At 34.7% G+C, this 24,129-nt stretch overlaps 1 protein-coding gene across 1 annotated transcript in view; it reads left to right on the top strand.

Moving 5' to 3' along the window:
• The window catches only part of LOC150080921 (transcription termination factor 5, mitochondrial-like), a 49,151-nt gene extending 25,755 nt beyond the window's left edge, over positions 1 to 23,396 (top strand). The window contains exons 2-3 of the mRNA XM_090380856.1: positions 68 to 413; positions 22,593 to 23,396. Of these exons, the coding sequence (XP_090236982.1) occupies positions 68 to 413; positions 22,593 to 23,396 (1,150 nt within the window). The remainder of the gene's footprint in view (positions 1 to 67; positions 414 to 22,592) is intronic.
• Positions 23,397 to 24,129: the final 733 nt, after the last annotated feature.

Raw genomic sequence — 24,129 nt, forward strand, 5'->3', positions numbered from 1 at the left:
TTTTAAGATTATTATAATATTTCTGCTTTTTCACATTGTATTTTAACCTTATTTTGTTTTTATTTAGATTTTGTGCTGTGATGAATAAAACACCTTATCAGGTGCAGCTTAATTATTTTCTCTTTTCGTCATCACCACTGGATATTATTAAATGCACATTATCTTATATAGAATGTCCAGCGGAATTAAAACTTCGGATGATAAAGCAAGCTCAATTTTATACCTCAAATACAAGTATATCAGTCATTAAAAATATGATCACAACTGAATATTTATCATGGCAGCTGAAATGCAAATTGACACAAACAAAGGACATGATTACCAGAATGCCCACCTTGCAATACAGAAGTGTATCAGTTTTACAGAAAGTTTTCAGCATCTTAATAAAGGACTTTAACTTTTCAGTTTCAAAGGTAAGAGGAAAAAACTAGGAATATGAATTTTTTTTGTACTTCTATTATTGTTGTGACATATCAATAAACAAGCAAATAATAATAGGAAAAAGTGATATGGCTCAAAATTATTATAGTTCATATTTCTGTTTTTTTTCCTTTTTATTCTTTATTTTTCATTATCATTTTATATCTTAATTAGTGACTAGCATTAGAAAAGGCGTATGATGCAAGAAAGCAAGCTTATACAGCATCAGCAAAAAAAAAAAAAAAAAAAAATTATATATATATATATATATATATATCTTCTCATTTCATTTCATCCATCCACTCCAAATGTTTGTCTAGTTCTGCCTTAAATCTATTTAAGCTATCAACTTCTACGACAGACGGAAGTTTGTTCAAGGAGTATGAGGAATCAGGTGCCAACTCAGCATTGTTATGGGCCTATATGAGAGCTTGAAGGACAGGGTAGATACCCTCCAAGGATTTAAATTGAGAGGCTCATCAAGCTCTCAGCTGCCCACATCAACGCCAGAGCTTGCACTTAACATCACACAACACAGTGGCAACCCCCAAGGCAGAATGCACTGTAAATAGTTGTTGTTGGTGATTCTATTGTCAGGGAAACGGGGAATATATTGTGCAAAAAGGATAGGCGGAACAGGACCAGAGTATATCTGCCAGGGGCAAAGGTTGATGATATTGAAGAGCAGATATCATCTTATAAGGGCACAAAAGGTGATATTGTTGTACTCGTTGGCACTAATGATATTAAGAGTAGGAGACCGGTAGAATTACTTAACAAGTACAAGTAAATGTTGAAAAAAAGCAGTGAGTTAGGGAGGGTTGAATTTGAAAGTGTCTCCAATTCTGCCCAGACACGATAGAAGGGAGTATATGATGAGAGCCTTGTCAATCAATTCGTCCCTGGAGAGATTGTGCAAGGCTCAAGGGGTAGAATTTTTCTCAGCCTGGTCTGTGCTTGTTAACAGGAGAGACGGATTCTACAGGGATGAGATACACTTAAATAGAAAGGGTGCAGGAATATTTGCTGACGCTATCGAGGCAGTGTTAGGTGGGTCGGAAAACTACTAGTTTGGGGGGGATACACGGACTAATAGATTAACAGTAGCCGCTGGCAGAGATGAAAGTGATTCTTGCACTGCTTCTATCGGAATGAGCTGCAGCCTGGAAAACAAGGTGCAGGGGATTTCAGAGACTGCTGGGAGTCATTTCAGAACAAGTAAATACAAGGATTGTGTTAGGGTAGCTAAGGTTAATATCGATGTGCGAAATTTGCCTTTAGCCAGCGGGTGGTTGATTTCTGCAACAAACTTCCATCTGTCGTTGTGTCGAAATAAATTTAAGGCAAAACTAGCAAACATTTGGAGCGAATGGATGGGTGAAATGGGAATTTGATTGAGGTGTGTAAGGCCTTGAATGGTTTGAGCAAGCTCAATGCCGATGGGATCCTTCCTCTTGTCCAGATTAATCACCTGAGGGGAAATGAATTCAAACTGAGGAAAGACAGTTTTAGAATAGATGTGCGGAAATGTGCCTTTAGCCAGCAGGTAGTTCTGCGACAAACTTCCATCTGTCATTGTGTTGAAATAAATTCAAGGCAGAACTAGCAAACATTTAGAGCGAATGGATGGGTGAAATGGAAAGGTTTTTTTTTTTTCGCTGATGCTGTATAAGCTTGCATCATATGCTTCTACTAATGCTAATGTCTAAATGTGGCCTAACACGCACCAAAAAAAAAAGTACAAGTGATTAATGAAGTAGAAAAAAGAACTGTTTCCTTTATTCATTGCCAGGATGAACAAAGGAAACAGTTCAGAGGGGCCAATTTTCCTCAATTTGATGAGTGTATGTTAGAGTGGTTTAAGCAGGTATGTGAAAAAAAACATTCCATTGAGTGAGCCAATGATAAAGGCAAAAGCAAAGATTCTGCTAAAAATTTGGGGTAGAGTAATTTTAAAGTAAGTTCGGGATGGCTGACAGGATTTAAAGATACGAACAACATTACATTTTAAATATAATATAAAAAATATAAATTAAATATAAATTTTAAATTAAATATAATAATGGTGATAGTGCTTCAGCCAGTGAAGTAGCAGCAAACAAGTGGATTAAGTCTTTCTTATAAACTAACGAAGTATGAACCAAGAGATGTTTTTAAAGTTTGATTTAAGTGAATGCTGGATGAAATGTTTTCTTTTAAAGGCGATCATTGTAGCAATGTTAAAAATAGTAAAGAAAAAGTGACAATTCTGGGTGGCTCAGAAAAACTGCCAGTGTTAATTGTTGGAAAATTGGCAAAACCTAGATGCTTCAAAAAAGCTAAAAGCCTACCAGCGCAGTAAGAGTTTAACAAAACAAAAATTGGATGACTAGCAAGCTCTTTAAAGGTTGGCTTGTTAAATTAGACAAAACATTATCTACAAAAAAGATTCTGCTCTTTCTTGACAACTGTACAGCTCACAGCAATATTCCTCATTTGAAGGCAACTGAAGTAATCTTTTTACCACCAAACATGACCTCTGTAGTGCAGCCAATGAATCAGGGGATGATTTGGAATTTTGAAACACATTTATTGTGGGCTGATGGTGGCAAAAATTATAGTTAATTTCTTCAAAATTGCATATCAAAATTAATCTCTTGGGTGCTATGTCAGATGCTAGTTGGATGATCGCAAAAGCATGGAAACAATATAAGCCAGAAACCATTGCAAACTTTTCATAAAGCAGGGTTCAAACCATCTTTACAAAATGAAGACACAGCGACTGACTTGCTTGTAGAAGATATTCAGATCCCAGAGCCTGAAGAATGGAAGGAACTGAAAAGGGACATTTCACATGAAATGTATGTTAATATTGATGAAGATGTGGAGAATTTATGGAAGCTGAGATACTCAATGACATAATGAAGAAAAATCAAGATAAATAATCAGAAGAGGATATAGGGCCTGTTTTTGTGGAAGAAGCAATACCTACAGCTTGTGGTACAAATAAAATGCTTTGTAGAAGCACAGGACATGAATGATAAAATTTTTCAGTCTCTGAACAAACCAGATTTTGTATTGGATTTAAAAAGGAACAAACAAAAAAAGCCAGGCAAAATTATTAGCTTCTTTAAATAAATTTTTGTAAAGGTTTGTACATCAGTTTCTCAATAATGTACTGTAAAACATTTGTATAGCTATTATGCCTAGTGATTTTTCATGCTTCTTTTCTTCTCTCCCCCCCACATTAGCTTTCAAACTAAATCTCCCCATATTTTCAATGGCAATAAAAAAAAAAAAAAAAAAAAAGCCTCTATGAACTATCATTTACAATTCAAATACAACCAGGAGTTTGCTGCAAATTTTGGACCCTCCCCCTTTCATATTGTGAAACAAACCTCTTGAACAGTTGAACAGTTTCATAGAATCTGAGAACTGCAATAGAGGTATTCAAGCACAGAACAATGTGTATACATACATGGGATAGAAAATAAATTTGTTTTTTCAAATGTCAGTACCAAAGTTCCAAATCTCTTCTGAAGTAAAGAAGATAACTCTCTATTCAATACTAGCCTCCTGTCACCCAAGAAATGTCAGCAATTAGCAGCTGACCATTTATTTTGTGTCGGCACCTTAAACAATAGTTTGGAAGCTACTTTATGATATATAAACAGTCATTTTTAGATTAATTACCATTTAAGGTGGTGGGGAAAAGCAGAAATGTCAAATATTTGCTTGTAGGATGGGGGGGGGGGGCAACAGAATTGCCTCTTTTTTGTGCTTTTCTGAAAATATAACAGCTTACAGCAAAATGTAAGCATTGCATCGCTAATTTCCCAATAGAGATCACATTCATGGAATTCTTATTGTCTAAGATGGTTTAGGCTAACATAAATTGATGTGCTTAGTAAAATGGATGGGGAAGTATTGGATAATTCAAAGTTTGAGTGATTTGATGTAATTTTGATGTCCTTTCAACTTCAAATTATCCAAGTTATACTGTATATTTAAAATTAATATTTACAGCTATGACTACAAAAAAAAAGAGACTAATGAAATATACAAAATTTTATTTGGGGATAGTATTCTGTATTTGATTACACCTAATTCTGTTTTTGCACGAACTTTTTTTACACGAATTTGATTTAACACGAATTCAAAATAAATATTTCAATCTCTTTTTACGCGAGTCATTTTGATTTAACACAATTTCTATGAATTTTTTTTGCCTAAATTCTAAGAATTTTTTTTTATTTGTGACATATTAGTATCATTTCTATATTACACGCACCAATAGATTAGTGTGATTATCAGCTATTTATTAGTGTGATAGATTAGCTAGTGTGTGCGTTTTGAAATGTGTGCTTTTGTTTACCAATGTGTACGTCTAGGTATCTATGAATCATCAACGTTTTTATTGAATTTGGTGCACACATACGGTATTCGTGCATTGTATCTTCGAAAGACATTAAGTAGTAAGCTCTATTTCAAAGTGAAAGAATCTTTAGTGAAATTTGTGCACATATAAATTTATTAATTTTGCCTATAGTCAATAAATTGTAAGTTTACAAATTTTTCATACTTTTTTTATTAACTATAACTGAGATATTTTTCGGTAGCCCTTATATAATGTCGAATAATTCGCCTATTACCAAAATGAAAAGGAAAGCGAGTTCTTTGGAACTTAAAATTCAAATTTTAGATCGTCTTGCAACTGGACAAGGGGCTACGTCTGTAGGAAAGCATTTTGGTGTACATGAAGCTACCGTAAGAACTATTAAGAAAAATGAAGCTGCAATTAGGAAGTCGGTATGTTCTGGAACAAAAGTAAGTGTTAATTCATCATCATATACAAGAGATATTGTCAAGGAAAAAATGGAAAAGGCTCTGGTAATATGGATAGAAGATCAGTCACAAAAAAGAGTACCAGTAGATGGAAATGCCATCAAGCAAACAGCACTAAGAATTTACAGACAGATTAAAGAAAAGAAGCCAAGCACTTCATCTCAAACAAAAAACAGAAAGTTAAACAGAAAGTATGAATTTTCTGCGAGTACAGGTTGGATGATAGGGTTTCTTAAAAGGAATGCTCTTCCTAATATAAAAATTAAAGGTGAAACTGCATCTGCAGATGAACCGGCCACTAAAGTACTCCCGCAGGAACTTGCAAAAATTATTGAAGACGGAGGATACACTCCTGATCAAGTGTGGAATGCAGATGAAACTGGTTTCTTCTGGAAACGAATGCCGAACAGAATGTATGTAGCCAAATCGCAGAAAACTGCTGGTGGTTTTAAGGTAGCTAAGGATCGTGTGACCTTGTTATTTTCTTCCAACGCTTCAGGAGATCGTATGTTGAAACCACTGCTGGTAAATCGAGCCCTAAACCCACGTTCAATGAAAGGTGTAGATATCAATAAACTGCCTGTTCAATGGATGTCAAACAAGAAGGCCTGGGTGACAACTGCTATCTTTACAGAATGGTTCAACAAATGTTTTGCCCCAGAAGTCAGATGTTATATGAATTTGAAAGGTCTCGAATTTAAAGTTCTTCTGATTTCTTGACAATGCACCCGGCCATCCTGTCTTGGAACACCCAAACATACAAATTTTATTTCTGCCACCTAATACTACATCTTTGATACAACCGCTAGACTAAGGTATAATTGCGACAATTAAAACATACTACGTAAAACGAACATTCCAACACGTTTTGGACAAACTGAATGATGAAACACTAACAGTCATTAATGTGTGGAAGAAATTCTCAATTATGGATTGTATCAATCAAGTTGGATTAGCGTTAACTGAATTAAAACCAGCAACTTTAAATGCGTGTTGGAAAGCGGTTTGGCCACAATGTGTAAAAAGATCCCATCATCCCTAATACGACCGAATTTCCCAACATCATTACAATGGCACACAAAATTGGTGGAGAAGGATTTGATGATCTATCGTTTGAAGATATTGATGAATTGTTAACCGACAAAGCCCTAAGCGAAGATGAAATATTAGAGGTTGTCCTTGGGACTCCTTATCCCACAGAACGTAGTGATAATGAAGAAAATGATTCTGTTCTAAATGCAGATTTAATAAAAGAAGGTCTGGAACTGGCCAGAAAATTAGGTAATCATTTTGTCAAACATGACCCTAATGAAGAACGCGCTGGGAAGTTTCAATGTGAACTGAAGTTGTTGACAGCCTCTTACAGAGAATTATATAACGGCCTAACCAAAACACGAACACAGCGATTAATAACTGAATTCGTTCGTAAAAACCGGTGAAACATCAGCACCAGAGGAGACTCGTGCTGATTTTTCTCAAGAGATCACAGATAGAATTTCATAATAGAGGAAGAAGACCATGTCCACAACATTTCTAGTGATATTCCAGTCGTACGCAAACGTATGCGCCGTTTATTATCAGAAAGTGAAAATGAATAAAATCTTTTTATGTGTAAAACAGATTTTTTTTGTTCATGAAGAATTTTTTTCATGCATACAAATTTACTTTAATACATTTTCATTACATATTATTACATGTGTATTTTGTTGAAATAAAATAATAAGCTTAAAACGAATATTTTTATGTGTTTTTTTTTAATTATTTTTACTGATTTTTTAGATCCGGAACCAATCGTCTTTCCTTCCATAAATACAATGTCTTTTTTTACACGAATTTTTTTTTACACGTATTTTTCAGGAACGTATCTATCGTGTAAAAACAGAATTAGGTGTATATGACATTTGCAACTTTTCATTTCAGGAAGCTGCAGCAGTGATAGCTGCATGATCATTGCCTATTTTTGTCACACTGCTCCCAGTATCCAGTCAGGCATGTTTACATTTATGTGATTATTTGCTATATAATTTTGCAGCTAGGGCTTGGAGTACGGTTTGTTTATTCATCAAATCTTCCAGCAAAAGTGGAGGTAACAGATTAACTATATTAAATTAAATAAGAACATGCCCTGAAGAAGAAGTGCACTGCTTTTTTTTCCCTCAGTTGTCGTCTATAAAAGAAACTGCATAAAAAGGACAGACAGAGTGTCAGTAACCAAGAGCCTAAACGTAAAACTTTCAGTACTATCTGCAAAACAGTAAATAGGCATTGGAAACAATATTTTACCATACATGTATGAGACAGTCAAATTACACAAAATAGGCCATCCATTACGGCCCATAATCGTATAAAAATCAGTGTTTGCTAATCTGTCATCATTCCTCGTTAAAATAAGCTCACCACTAATGAAATTTTCAGAATTTAGAGCATACAACACCAATCAAGCATTAGAACAAATTAAACAGATGATGATATGCTCGCATCTTATGACATTGTATCACTATACACTAATGTAAACATCGATTACACTCTACAGAAACTGCGGGAGTTATTAGTAGCAGACCCCACACTCAAAGACCGTACATCCCTTAACATCAACAGTATTTTAGAATTAACCAACATCTAGTCAAAGCGAGACATTTCGGTTCAAAAACGAAATTTATAATTTATGAACAAGTTTGCTGGCTCCCAATGAGTTTAGGCATTTCGGCCCCACTCTTTGGGATATATTTAGCAGCTGTTGAGAATCAAATACTTAAACCTTTTCCTCCCGAGATCAAGTTATTCATACGATATACAGATGACATAACAAGCTGTAATGCTTGTTACATAGGTAGCACTACCACTAAATATGGATCATCCAAGACAGCGAACACAAGAGCATGTTATCATTATAATAGTTTAAGATATAACCAGTCTGGTACTGAACTCACTCAAAGTGCACAATCTTAATTTCAATTCATTAATAGACCCCCACAATCACCTTAGTCAGATTAAATTCTAATTGCAAAATACTCCAGTAGGAAGACTTTGACATAGAATGGTTCCAACAGAATATGTCACACGAAATGCTAAATGCAAATTACCAGCAAACCTTTTACCAATATGACACGTGACACTTTCCAACGTGATGCATCCTGGGAATTAAAGTTACTATAAATAAATGGCTACATTCTGCTTGTATCACATAACCAACTGACGATGATAGCATCTCTGTCCTAGTCCTTTTTATGCAGTTTCTTTTATAGATGACTACTGGGGGGGGGGAAAGCAGTGCAGTTCTCCTTCCTCAGGGAATGTTCTTATTTAATTTAATATAGTTAATCCATTACCTCCACTTTTGCTTTTTATGAATTTTAAACCCTAAATACAAAAATATACAAAAATAACAAGGTAAGTACAAAAATAATAAGCTTTTGCTGAAGATTTGGTGATTAATTGTATATTATAGAGTGCATGCTGCTGCAATTAAAATATTTTGACAATGTTTTGTCTTAAATTTATAAAATGAAATAAAAAAGGCAATTAAAAGACTTGATTGGTTGCCTTCTAAACTGACAAGCCAAACTGTTATAAGAGTTTATCAGGTTCATCAAATAAGATTTTCTTTTAACAAAACCATGCTGTGCTCCCTTGAGAAAAGCTATTTTCTGTCTAGACTACCCTGTATTACATTCTTAATCATTGCTTCTGTGATTTTTCCTCACCCAGAAGTTAGGCTGATCAGTTTATAGTTCCTACTTCCACAGCTGCCAGGTCTCAGGGTTTATGATGGACATTCCATATTTTTTGACTGATTCTCCTGCTCGCTATCCTGACAATTTTTCTCCACCTTTTACACACACAAAAAATGAAACCATAAAACTGACTTCGTTATTGATAGATAGTTAGCAAATGCATAATATTCAAATTCCATGCGCTTCACAGTGCACTAAATTTGAAAATGGAATAAATAATAGTAACATGCGCATGCAATATGAGCCAAAAGGTTAAAAGTCCAAACTAGGGCAATAAATTAATTTATACTTATGTTAGTTACATGTCGGCATTGTCCCCTTCAAAGTAGTCCCTTCGAGAGTTTATACATTGATATGTTATCTGTTTGTGCCGAATGCAGAAGTCCTGCAACCACCGGATGTAGTGCAATACCAGTGGGTGAAGACAAGTGAATTACTAGTGGAGAACTTCCACAAATTATCCTCACTACTACTGAGAAACAGTAATTATTATATTAAACAGGTATATACAACACTTGTTTTAAATATGTTCAGTCTCTGAATTCGTGAGAACCAGAAAACAATATATAATTAAATTATTATTATTATTATTATCATCATCATCATCAGCTACATGATGCAAGGAAGCCTGAGGCTTATGCTGCACCAGCCAAAAAAAAAAAAAAAAAAATCCCGAGTTACTCTGAGAGAGAGAGAGAGAGAGAGAGAGAGAGAGAGAGAGAGAGAGAGAGTCAAGAGTAGAAGGGAATCACCAAGAAGAGAAGAATGATGATATCCAGCTCAGGAACCTGGGTGTGCCAAGCCCATACTCACCAGATGTGAGCCCTTGGGCATGATTACATACAATGGACAATTAACAACACTGTCTAGTCTGTCTGCTAGAACTTTCAAACCTGCCAACAAGCACAATGAGATAGCTACTAAATGATTCTCATAAACCCTGTGTTTCACAGTACCAGTCTTTACAATAACAATTGACATCTGTAAAAGAATAAGAGGTTTTCCTCAATATGATACACAGAACACTTTCATATGATACTCTCCAGAATTTAAAACGAAAACAAAAAATTGAAAATCTTACATTACAGTAAAAATTATTAACAATTAAAAATCAAATGAACACAATTAAAAATTAAGTCAAAAATTAATTTTTGACAAATTAAATTATTTTAATTTTTAATTGCGTTAAATTGATTTTTAATTGTGTTCATTTGATTTTTAATTATTGTAAATATTTCTTACTGTAATGTAAGATTTTCGATTTTTTTTAATTGTTTTCATTTTAATTCTGGAGAGTATCATATGGAAGTGTTCTACGTATCTTATTCTTTTACAAATATTTATATAATCATAGAACGTATTGAGCAATTATAGCTCTAGTTCATACTATCAAATTAATTTTTAATCTCTTATTGACTATTTCATTCACTTCCTTTCTCTCCAGGTATAACCTATCGATACACACAATTATGTGTGGATTTTTTGAATACCTTGGTGCAAAATTACATTAGATTAACATTAAGATACTTGGCCCAAAGTTACCATATTTTTCTAAGGGATTGCTTTCAAAACAACATCGTTCCGAAGTTTGCCAGGGTCAATTTAAATCATAAAATTTTGGGTGTTAACCAGATAGCACTTACCACATCACATAATATAGTTAAGATTGCCTTAAGATCTCGGTATTCTAATAAACAAAAATACCTTTTCCAAGTTAGAAAACTTCAACAAATTAAAACATTATCTGTATTTTAACGATTGGTCTGTATTGAAGACCTCCATAGATTTGTGACATGAAGCACAGGCTTCAGAAATAAAAAAACAGGCACATTAACAAATTGAATACATTATCGGGAGGGTCAAGACACGTTCACAAGAGTTTTTTAACATATTGTCACGAGCTTGCAACTAAATTCATACAAGTTGTGTGACGACCCCCCATATACACACAACGGTCTACCGCAGAATACTTCAGCTAGTTCGTGAATATCTCCTCGCCCAACATTCAACAAACTGACATATCAACAGGTTACAAATCTTTCCTCGTATACGCTATCGCAGGACCAGATTTCACTTTTATCCAAAGGATTAAATTACAATTTACCACCCCGAAAATTGCCTAAAAAACAGCACGTAAGTGATATTGAATTTGGACCTCATAATGTTCCACAAAAAGATTTATTTATTCAACAAGTTAACCAGGTGGTGAATAACACAAAAGAAGCTCTACTTTCTAAATTGAATACACATGACAGTCAGCTTTACATGAACTTCGGGAAAATAAAGACATTATTATTCAGAGAGCTGATAAAGGAAATATAGTGGTAATACTCAATAAACCCGATTATATTAATAAATTAGAGTCAGTTGTATCAAATACCTCCACTTATCTTGAAGTAGACCCGGCACTATTTACCAATTTGATCAATCAATACAACAAAATGTTAACCACGTATTGAAAAAACAGCTACATTACTATGGCTCACTTAAAGGAATTAAACATACAATATTCCTGCACTTTTCGTCAGGTAAAATTACATAAGACCGGATTTCCTATTCGGCCTATTGTTTCCTACAGAAACCCTCCATTTTAATCCTTGGCCACACATGTATATAGCATTATAAAACCCTTTAGACAGGCGATACAATTTGGGATTAAGAACTACAATACACTATTTAATAACCTTAAGGACTGTAGACTTCGCGGTAATGATAATTTATTTTCACTAGATGTTACTTTGTTATATACGAATGTAAATATTGAATACACATTAGATATTCTCTGGGATAGGTTAAATAATAACTCTATACCAATTCATTATATGAAGCTTTCTCTTAAAGAAATTTTTCACTTACTTAAACTCTTAGTTGAAACCAACTATATCACCTTTCGAGACAAAGTATACAAACAAATTTTTGGTTTGCCAAAGGGATTAAAGTCTGAGCAGCCTAATATCAGAGATCTATCTCTCAATGATTGAACGTATACATTTGACACCTTTTCTACCCTGTATCACATACTATGGAAGGTATTTAGATGATGTTCTAGTCGTTACCGATAGTATCACTATCCAAGACATTTTACATTCGTTTAATAATATTCATTCTAGGCTCAAATTTACATTGGAGAGAGAGAATACAGATACTAAGTCATTAAATTTTCTAAATTTCATGCTTATTCGGGACGCGAATAAAATCCAATTTAACATCTATCGAAAACTTACAAATACCGGTATGCTCCTGCATTATAACAGCTATCACCCGTTCACCTATAAAAGATCGATTATCTTTAATCAATTTCTCAATGCTTATAAATATTAAACGACGGAATCTGCTTTGGGCTCAGGAATACCAATATAAACCAGCAGATTCTTAAACAGGGGTTATCTTCTTGCTATAGAAAACCAAATTAGGATATAAGCTAAGGATTGGATACAAAAAAAAGTACACCAACCAACAACAGTAATATCAAAAAATACTTTATTTCTGTTCCATATGTTGAACAGTGACACAAACAACAGATTCTTTAAAGATACTGAATTTAAAAAATTGTGGCCAGGCCAATACGGAAATTACACACTATACTGAACAATTGCTCAGTCCTTTCCTCGTTCTCAACACAAATAAATGACCTAGTATAAATTTCTTGCAGTGATTATGACTCGTCTTATCAGGGTTCTACGTGGTTTCCTCTGAATTTTCGTGTTAACACACGGCCTCAGTTCGTGCTTCTCGTTCAGCAGCTTCAGAATTAGCCTTTCATGCCCTTAATGAAAAACATACCTTTTTATTTAACGAGGCCAAAATACTTAAGTGTCTAATGTAATTATATGAGACTATTAATTGCAGAAACCATAAAAATTAAATTACACAAGAATTCTGTTAATGTTCGCCGGCCATATCTAATCTCCAACTCTTGAACCTTTACCCATATGCGCAAAGACAAATAATCCCTATTTAAGTTCTATGCTCACCCCTATTCGGTAATTTTTATTCCTGCGATCACGACATACAGTCAAAAAGCATTGTCAGCTTCAGGAAGAAAAATCGTTTTGCAATTTTTTTTTTGTTAAATTAATTTTTTACTTAATTTTTAATTGCGTTAAATTGATTTGTGTTCATTTGTTTTTTAATTATTGTTAATTATTTCTTACTGTAATGTAAGATTTTCATTTTTAAATTGTTTTCGCTTTAATTTCTCGGGAGTATTAATCAGAAGTGTTCTACGTATCATATTGAGCTAAACTTCTCTTATTCTTTTACAAATATTGATATCAATGTAGAACGTATTGAGCATTATAGCTCTGGTTAATACTATCAAATAACAATTGACATAAATCAACACAATAATAATCAACATAAGTCAAGACAATAATATTTGACATAAATCAACACAATAACAATTCACATAAACCTTTTGATCTTTTGTGTAGTCAGTTCCCAGGAGAAGCTGAAGTTAGCTGAATCCTCAATATGAAAACTGTTCTTGAGAAGGTTCGCAGAACAGTAAAGTTATTATGGTCTTCAACTAAGATATTCATATTGTTCTCCAATAAGTTTGGAACTGCAAACATTAAATCCGCTCTAGGTTGAGAGTACAATGGACAGTTCAGAAGTACATGAATCCACATTTCATATTTGAGCATGGTCTGGATCAGACTCCAGACCATGCTCAAATAACTTAGCCCGGAGACCCATGCCCTGTTAGCAGAAGATAAGTTGTCGTAGAAGACCAAAACCATGGGTTGTTGAGAATTCCACTTATGCAATATACTTTCTTGTTACAAGCCCAAATTAGCTCTCATCCCATCTTTTTTGCCAGACAACAGTAAATTCCTTCCAAGCCCTTTCTTCTCCCTTTTAACGTCGCTGGCTGGGTAAGCTGTAATTCCAAGCAGTGTCTTAGACTGCTTTTTTTAGGTAGTAAATCAAACCCCAGAAAGTAATATATAAATCTACAGGAATCATACTGCTAAGTATTTGGAGTGCATTGTTTGAAACAATCCTTTGAATATTATTGATTGTCAGAAGAACTGATCTTTGTGTGAAAATAAGTTTGTTTCACTTTTACCTTTGATACCTTTTGGTACCAAACACTTGCTGCACATGATATAATAGGCAAAAATATGGTTTTATAGTAAAGGTTCAAGGTTTTCTTTGATAATCCCCACTCTTTCCTTGAGACTGATAACTGAGGCTGGAAAAAACAGATTTTGTCCCTGAGTTTTGACACATAAGGCAGAAAGCTGAGTTTATCATCTAAGGTGATACCCAAATACTTAGTTTGGGATACATAGGGGATTTGGGTATTATTTACTCAGATTCTGGGTGGTCTATTGTGGTTAAAATGGTTCTTAAAAGTCATAAAACTGATTTTAATGGGGGATATTTTCAGTTTTTTGACTAGCCCATGCCATCAAATCATCCAAGGTGGGCTGTATTTTCTCTTCAGTTATTCTCCTTGTGCTTCCATCAGCAATATTCACCAAGTCATCCGCATAGGCTATCTTACTGATACCGTTGCAGCCAATAGTTTTGGCATGAGAACATGACTATGATTTAAATAAGTAAGTTTCCTGCTCTTGACCTTTTCAAAATTGAGTTTAGATTAGGTCACAATTTATAAACAAGGTACAGTGATGCTCATGGCTTTGGGTTGCTTTGATTCTATAATAACCAAATTAATTAAAAAAAAAAAGGCCTTATTTTTCAGAATTTCGACCCATTCATCACAGGTGATTGCAGCTTTCATTAGGGAAACAACTTTCCATGACGTCTACTCAGAAACTGTAGATTCCTTATTGAGAATTGCATGCAGAAATAAATACATTTAGAACAGGGATTCTTAACCTGGTGCTCATGAGCACCATTGTGCTTTTTAAAAAATAAATTTTGCTTGTAACCGATCCTAAAATCAGTGCTCGCGAGCACTTTCACTTAAGCTAAACTATGTACAGTCAGTCCTCGTATAGCACGATAGTTGTGTTCCTAGAAACCCTCGTGCAATATGAACAACAGGCCCTATGGGGAAAAATAGGATTAGGTGCCGACCACCCAAGATTGAACACACATTTGTAACCAAAACATTACCAAACAATAAATAATCGTAATAAAATACTTATGTATTTTATTACGACTATTACGTAATAAAATATTGCTAATGCTTACGCTTCTATCATAAGCAAACTTGTTTTTTGTTTGATTTTCTATCGAAACAGATGACAGCCATTCCATCTCTTCCAATTCTTTGTCTTAATCTAATGGATTTTAATTACACTTTCAGTTGTTTCTGCATTGAAAGTTGTTTTTATTTTCTCTGCATTCTTTGTAATTCTCGGCGTTGCCTCATTTAGGCCTGTAGCACGTGCAATATCACATGGTCTTCATTTCGCTCAAAGCATTTCACAATTTCATATTTTTTCTCTATTGACAGAGGCAGACTGGCCATAATCCTTACCGGGGAAACCCCGGTGGGCCGGAGGCCGGTATGATTTTGGCAATAAACCGTAGTATGAGACCACTATAAATTTTCCCACGTAAGAATTTTTGACCCAGTCCGCCTCTGTTTATTGATATTGCTTTTCTTTTTCTCTCTGAATCTGAATTTTAAGTATTTTACTCATTTTTAGGGAATAAAGCACAATTACAAAACGAGGAGGCATGCTTGATACACATAAACAAAGCTGCGCGCATGTAGCAGCTGAATAAACAACACCGTAAAGGCAGAGATACACTATTAACACCTCACATTTTACTAAAGCACATTTCTGGGGGTTACTACCATAAAACAATAAAAACAATTTCCAGTTGCGTTTCTGCTAGTGGAATCTGTTATAAACTGGTAGTAAACTCGATCTAATTGCATTTGCGATTATACCAATAGCTGGAATTGTGTTGGTTTTTATGTTATTATGGTGAAATGTGTTTCCCCCTTCACTGATATAGAAAACAAATTTTCAGAATCTTCTCTTCATTCCTATCGTGTTGCGTTCGGTTGGGGTGATTCTGTGTTCGACTGCCATTTCTTGTAAACACAAAGGCGAATCGTGCATAAGCGAATTTGGCTCGTATTATATAAGATATCGTTCCCGTATTTATAAATCGTGTATGATCGAATTTGTATAGTGTAAACATGTCTTATATGAGGACTGACTGTATATATAAATCTTTGTATTTAAAAAAGGTGCTTTCTATTTCTCAGCTTTCTGCAATAATCTACAAAAATCCATACCATTCTTTGCTAAAAAATCCTTTCATTTGTTAGTGATTCAAGGAAAATTAAATAGTTTGTGGCTTTTTAATCTAAAAAACGGTCAAGGTTTGACACTTTGGTATTCTTAAAATTTTTTCTTATTAATTATTGTTAAGTTGACATTTATTTAGTCAGAAAAATTTTTACAAAATATTTTTGTTGAGAGTACGATCATTTTTGCCGTAGTGTAACTACAGAGCGAGGATACTACCTCCTCTGATTCTCAGTTTCTAGTTTTAACAGGTTTCTTCCGGGTTTCGCTCAGTTGCGCTGCTGCGGTAGGTACCATATATGTATAGTGCTGAATTTAAAGGTGATGAAAGTGTTATAGTAAGAAATCTTTTGATTTTTGGTGCAAATGCTTAAATATATTTTCTTTTAACAGATTTAACTAAAGTTACTAAACCCTATCAAAATGGTTAAGTTTTTAAAAAGAAACTGAAATGAATATGATGAGGAAAAAATGATGCATTAACATTACCTTCGCATTCATCTGATTTAGACCTACACGTTTAAAATGCAGAAAAATAAAAATTAAAAAGTATGCATTTCACTCCTCTTGGGAATATGATTGTTGGTAATAGATAATAGTAGTGGAACTGGTGTAATTTGCTTATTATGTCAGGCGTATTTGGCTGGCTATCGGAAGTTGAATTGTGAAAGACGTTACCAAACATGCCATAGGAATTTTCATGAAGCTTTTCCCAAATTTAGTGATACACTGGTGTGCAAAACTTAAAGACCAGTCAGGTTTTCACCTGTAGCTTCTCATAGGAGTGGCTGGATATGGGGAAAAGCATACCAAGGGAACCTCGTGAGGTACAGAAATGACGAAGGAAATAACACTGACAACAACAGAAACAAAAAGGTACAGAGGGACTTTATTCAAAAATGGCAACATAGCACTGGCTGCCATGATACAGATGTATCACTGCCAAAGATGGAACAACAAAGGGAAGAGGTGGTCCTCAATAGGAGACATGGCCATCCCTAATGTCGATGCAGGCTTTGCACCACCTGTCCATACTTAGAACAATGTTCTTGATAAGTTCTTGCGGTAACATCATCCATTTCTCTGTCAGTGCCATCCTCAGCTGGTGAACATTTTGTGGTGGGTATGGACGTGCCGCTAGGCGTCTCCCCAGAGTGTCCCATATGTGTTTGATGGGATTTAGATTGAGGGAACAGGCAGGCCAATTCATACGAACAATCCTCACTTTCCAAAAGCGTATCAACAGCTGCAGTGCGATGAGGTGTTGCATTATCATCCATAAACATGAACTCGGGAGCCAATGGCACCTCAGAACAGATGCACATGGGGAAGGATTACCTCAGTACAGTAGCATGCACCGGTTACAGTACCACCTTCCATTATCTGGAGTTGTGTACATCCATTCAAGATAACACCTCGACCGCCATATCAATCCCTTTCAGTGATGTTTGCAGGGTGATACTGTGTGCCAACCTCTTGCCAGATTAGCTGACGTCCAGAATCGCTGCTGAGACTGAATCTACTCTCATCAGTAAAGAGTACCTTATCCCATTACGCTGCTGTCTAGGCCTTGTGTTCGATGCACCACTATAAACGGTGTCTCCGATGGGCAGGTGTTAAAGGGACACAGTGTACTGGCCATCGGGCAAACAGTCCACCTTTGTGGAGTCACCTGGCTACAATAAACCATGATATCCTGTGTCCTATGCAGCTGGTTTGCAGTGGATTCCGCTGTCTGGTGTCGGTCCCTCTTGGCCTATAGGAGTATATAGTGGTCATCATTGGGCATTGTTTTTCGTGAATGACCACCACTGGTCCTTCGAACAGCTGTACCTGTCGTTCTGAAGGCCGACCACGCACATGAGACGATGCTATAGGTGATACCGAACTTTGCAGCCACACTCCTTGCACTTCGACCTTTCTCGAGCTTCCCAATTATTCGACCCCGGGTCGAATAATTGGGAAGATGTTGTCTACTGGCCATTTTGTTGTCTGTAGCACTGTATGAAATCAATCAAATGTCTGTAACAATCGTGCTCACCATTTGGTAATTTGCACATAACCGCTGCTTTTATCTGTTTATGTGAGCCCTCTCATCACGATTCAAATTTTTGCATGCGCACCAGCTTTCTACTGAATGGCCACAGCTATGCAAATCGCCACAGGATGTTTCGTTTGATTTTGTGGTTGTAACCATTAGAAATAGTGTTGGTCCTTAAGTTTTGCACAACAGCGTATTACTAAAGCTAAACTTCAAGAAGGAAAAAAGAAACTTGAAAGACAGAAAAATATTTTAAATTTATGTCAAGCTAATAAAGTAGTAAAGTGTTAGCGAATGAAGTTTCATTTATTTTATCAAATATAATTGTGAAGAATTCATTGCCTTACACTAGTGGAGAAATAATAAAAAAATTGTGTATTAGACAGGCTTGTTAACACGTCTTACCAGAAAAACAGAGAGCTACCTTGATTAGCTCCACCAAAAATATTTCTTTGAGTAATGATATAGCTTCAAATTGAGTTCATAAAATGGCAGATGTAATATTCAATGAATTATTAGGTAGAATTGAAAGTTTTTTTTTTTTTTTTTTTTTCACAGGCACTTGATGAGTCGACTGATGTTTCTGGCATATCACAACTTATGTGCTTTGTTCATTTAATTCAAAAGGATCAAATGGCAGCTGTGAAGAAGATTTTTTGGCTATTTTGCCACCTACTGGTCATACAACTGGAAACAATGTATATGATGCACTTATGAAATTCTTCACAGTGCACAAAATTGATCTGAGTAAACGTGTATCAATTGTTACCGATGGTATGCCTTCCATGATAGGTAAAAACAAAGGCCTTATTGCTTATCTTAATAGAGATGAAAGGATGCCTAATTTTCTGCATTATCACTGTTTGACTCATATTGAGACTTTGTGTTCAGTGATACAGAGTTTTTTGAATGAAAGATCAAAAAGAAATTATAGGATGTCTTGAAGTCATTGTTAAAGTCATCAACCATTTTATTGCTAAATCCCTAAATAAGCAACTTCTAAATATATTTTTGGAAGCTCTTCTTATTCTGATCTTATTACCCATACAGAGGTTCATTGGCTCAATCGTGGAAAGGCACTCTCCAGAATTTGGGAGGTGTTTGAAGAACTAAAAGCTTTTTTAATTGAAAGCAATAAAGAAAACCTTTTTAATAAAAATTTTAAGATTACACTTTTATTCATGGTTGGCATCTTCAGCCATTTAAATGGATAAATTTGTGGTAGTTTTATATGAGGAGATCATTGCATTTGAGAAAAAACTTCAAGTGTTTCAGAATCAAGTTTTAAAAGGAAATTTGCTTAATTTTCCTTCTCTTAAAAAAATGTCTGGAGGGAACTGCTGGGGAGTTCTCAACGTTTGTAATGAATCCAGTCAAAGACCTTAGTGACCAATTCAAGAAAGATTTGAATACTTGAAAGAGCACCTCCAAAAATTTGAATTAATGATAAATTACAGAAATTTTGAAATCAGTAACTTGGAACAAATTTTCAATCAAAATGAAGTAGCAGCTGCCGAGTTAGAAATTGTTAATATGCAGTCAGCTTTAGCTCTGAAATCTCTTTTCCAACACAAAACTATTTTAAAATTCTGGGGTTTTTCTGACTGCAAAAAATTTCCTTTATTACAAAGAGAAGCGTTCAAAGTACAGTCCATTCCGGTTATTTGGGACACATCAGGACTAGTGCATTTTGGCTCGATTAAGTGGCTGCCCCAGTTATCTGAAGTTTCACGTAAATAGTTAAAAATACAATGTAACCCCCCCCTTTACAATTAGTTCACTGTACAATCAAATCACGTTAAGATGGAGTCACCATAGTAAAGTACCCTTCACTATACGATGTGCAGTAAGCGCCGGTCATTGTGATCACGTTTGTGAATTGAATTTTAATTCTATTAAACAGTGATTCTAATTAGCAAAAATAGGAGGAATATTATCCACAGGCTATGAAAGCAAAGATATATTAAGCACAAATTTATCCTTTATTACCTTACCAATTAAAAAATTAAATGATACGTGAAAATCGGAAGAATATACATAATAATCGGAATAATTAATACATACTGTAATATGTGCATACGAACTAGTTGACATTTCTGTTCACTGACATTTGTGGGTGGGGGTTAAAATTTAAAACAGTAAAAAGATAAGCGTAAAACAATAACAAAGAACACAGCACACACACAAATTGCAAGTAAAACAATACGCGCAAGTGAAAACGGAGTAACGAGTTACAAAGCTTTAAAAATAGGAATGAAGAGAAAATCTGAAAATTAATTTTTTTATATGAATGAAGATTTCATAGAAGTGTAAACACATTTCACCATAATAACTCACAGAATTCCAGCTGTCGGTGTTATTGCAAATTCAGTAAGATCAAGTTTACTGTCTGTTTATGATAGATTTCACTAACAGAAAAGCCCAATAAAGAGGTGACTGCTAATTGTTTTATGGTTGTGACCTCCAGAATTTCGACCGAACCATGTGGTTACCATCAGAGACAATTGTAGAGTAATCTCCAGTGCTGCGGAGATTACCCTACGATCCAGTGCATGCCGTTTAATCGGTCTCCTGCCCCGATTAAATGGCATGCTGTCCCAATTAAGCGAAGTAAACCCTGGCTATTTTCTCGATTGGTTTCTGTTTTTTAAGATTTGCCCCAAATAAACGGAATCCACTGTACTTTCTATGTTTGGATCAACATACACATGTGAAAGTGCTTTTTCATTAATATCAAACAATTAATCAACATCAAAAACAAAAAAAAGGACAAGATTATTGACATCACATTTGGAAGAAAATTTGTGATTATCTCTTCATAATTGAGAAATTAATTTCAAAGGTTGACATCTCTTCAAAGTCAAGATTCACACTGATAAGATAATAAATATTAGCACCCAAAATTTTTAATTGAAAAATATAATTCTTGTATGCGTAATGCAGCTAAAAATTACTTTAAAAAATGCATTTTTAATCTTTAAGCAAAAAAATGTATATTTTTTTTGCCTTATTTGAAAAATTTTGCTCACTTAAAGCAAAATGTTAAGAACCCCCTGGTTTAGAACAAGCTTGTTTAAACTTAAATTATGTGGCCCATGAAATGTGTAAACTGAGGGCTATGTTGTTCTTTTATTGTTCCCCCCCCCCCTTTTTTTTTTTTTCAGACAGCAAGTTTTCAGTTGCCATGAGTAAATACTATAGGCTTAATACTCAAGGTAGAACAAACTCTATTTTTAAACAAAATAGCAAGGCTAGTCTGTTATTCGTTTAAAATATGAGCCACTGTTTGACAGTGTTTCAAGATTTACTGGTCTCTCATCAGATTGTGGATTATCTGAATTAGCAAATCTCTGATGACTTATTAATAATGAATCAATTCCATCTGAGTTATGAAGAAGTTAAAACCTGATTATTTTAATAATCAGGTCAACCTTTTCATAACAGATTATTTTAATATGACAGATAGTATTAAAATTACTAATTTATTTAAAAGGTTATATAGCTTCTAAGGCTGTTGTTGTTGTTATTTGGTTTTTAGGAGCATTAGCAACTAAGGCCATATTGCTCCGGGATATGCGGTGGTCATTCCCTGAATGACCTTTCCGCATCCTCCGTATTTGGTGGTGACGGGCTTCTAAGGCCTCTGTAGCTGAGTTGTCAGGACTGGGAGTGCAATAACACACACACTGGGGTTCAAGCCTCTGACTGCTAAATATGGTTGATCTGCCAACCCTCACTGGACCAGCATGGCAGATTATGGTCTATTCTCTCAACATTGCTTGTTGAGGAGACCGCCATCCTCTAGTGGATTGAAATTGGCTGCAGATTTATTATTTATTATACAGCTTCTACTATATTTACAATAATTAAATTTTGCCTTCTTTATATATAGCATAGCAACTCATAAAACTGCTTTATATTCACAAAACATGAGATTGGCTAAACAAGGCTGCCCACAAGGTCACTTTTTGATGAGAGACCAGTAAGTCTTGAATTATGGTGTTATAACAGTGTCTCATATTTTAAACAAATAATAATTTAGCTGTTTTGTGTTACTATTTGCTTAAAAGTAGTGCATCTTCAGGCAGCTTGTGATTAAGGGAGTTTGTTTTGTTCGAGTATTAAGACCATAGCATTATAGCAGTTCAAAAAGGTATGGACTGGGGACAGGAGAATGCAGTAGAACATATGGTCCTCAGTTTACTAAAGTACTATTGTGTTTTACTTTCCTATAATTCTATTTCACGTTAAAAATTAGAGATCACTACTTTCTTTCTGAATGAACCTCATAGTTACATGTGTATATATTTATCTATTATTTAATTCCAGATCCACTCTGAATGTTTCCTTCTTAAGTGCTACCCTGATAACCTTAAAGATATTCTACAAGTTTCTACTTATGGTAATCTTGATATACGAAAACTTGCTATGAAATATTCAAAAATTCTACTCAAATCTGGTGATGACTTGAGTACAAACATTCAGCATTTAAAAGAGAATAAGATTCAAGATTATCAGGTTCAGTGCTGTGCTGTCATACTGACTCTTGCAACTGAAACTTTGAAAGCAAGATTGATAGAAATTCTTAATATACCCGAATTAGAAGTAATGAGATTATGTCCTAGATTTCTACATTTAGTTTATCTTTACAAGAGGACAAAAGAAAGGCTGCAGCTGCTAAAAGAAGCTGACTTTACATCCATAACAATTAATGCACTTTCTCATTCACAGCTTTATATTTTAAGACTAGGTAAAGATCATTCACATGGGAAGGAGAGCTGTCATTATTTAGCATCTCGTTTAGGTAGCAATTTACCAGAAATCAGACTAAAACTTGGTGTTCACCCCTTTGCTTCGCATATTTCATTATTAAATGTGAAGAAAGTTGTTGAATTTCTGTTGCTAAATGGAATTTCCAGAGAACAGTTATTAAATGGATTGCCTATTGTTCTTTACCATAGCAATAAAGTTGAAGAGCTGTTTCATAATTTGCCATATTATGAGGTGGTTCAACCATTTTTTGAGTGGAAAGCTCATTATAATTTCTTACAGCTTATGTTATACTTTTTAGAAAAGAGTACTAATTTCACTGGTAAAGGTATCTATAGTATAATGAATGAATATGAAAACTGACAGTTATTATAAATAAATGTGTCATTATACAAAATTTGAAGTAAATTTCAGATCATGCAAAATTATGTATTAAATGTGCTAATAAAATAGCCTCCATCAATTTCAACCTCAAGTTTATTACACAGAGATGACACACAGTGTGGCATTTGTGTGATTCCCTTTATTGTTTTAATTATAAAAAAATTGTAGGTATAAAGTAATTTGGTGAAATTTGTGACAATAAACATTATCTTGCTCATATAACAGTGGTCAACAAAATGAAACTTTTTTCAAAGGTGCAAACACACTTTTATAAACCTGGTTTGCATGCGTGCTGATTTCAATTTTTTCCCCCCCCTCAAGCACATATACTTTCCTAATGTGACTGCTGAATAGTTAATACAGAATAGTTAAGATAATACGGTGTAATATTGTAAAAAAATTGTTTTCAGTGAATGTGGTACAATATCCAACAGTAGTCTGCCAATATATATTCATTCCAGAAGCCTTAATAGCCACTGGCGCCTCCGTAGCCAGGTGGGAAGGAGCGGCAGTGCGTAGAACACGCTTCTTGATTAGACCGGGGTTCGAGCCCGTCACCACCAAATACGGAGGATGCGGAAAGGTCAGGGAATGACCACCGCATATCCCGGAGCAATATGGCCTTAGTTGCTAATGCTCCTAAAAACCAAATAACAAACAAACCTTAATAGCCACTGACTTAATGGAATTGGTCTCCCTGCTCATCACTCAT

The sequence above is a fragment of the Mastigoproctus giganteus genome, chromosome 9 (genome assembly GCF_048544385.1).
Source record: "Mastigoproctus giganteus isolate SK-2022 chromosome 9, ASM4854438v1, whole genome shotgun sequence".
Classification (NCBI taxonomy): domain Eukaryota; kingdom Metazoa; phylum Arthropoda; class Arachnida; order Uropygi; family Thelyphonidae; genus Mastigoproctus; species Mastigoproctus giganteus.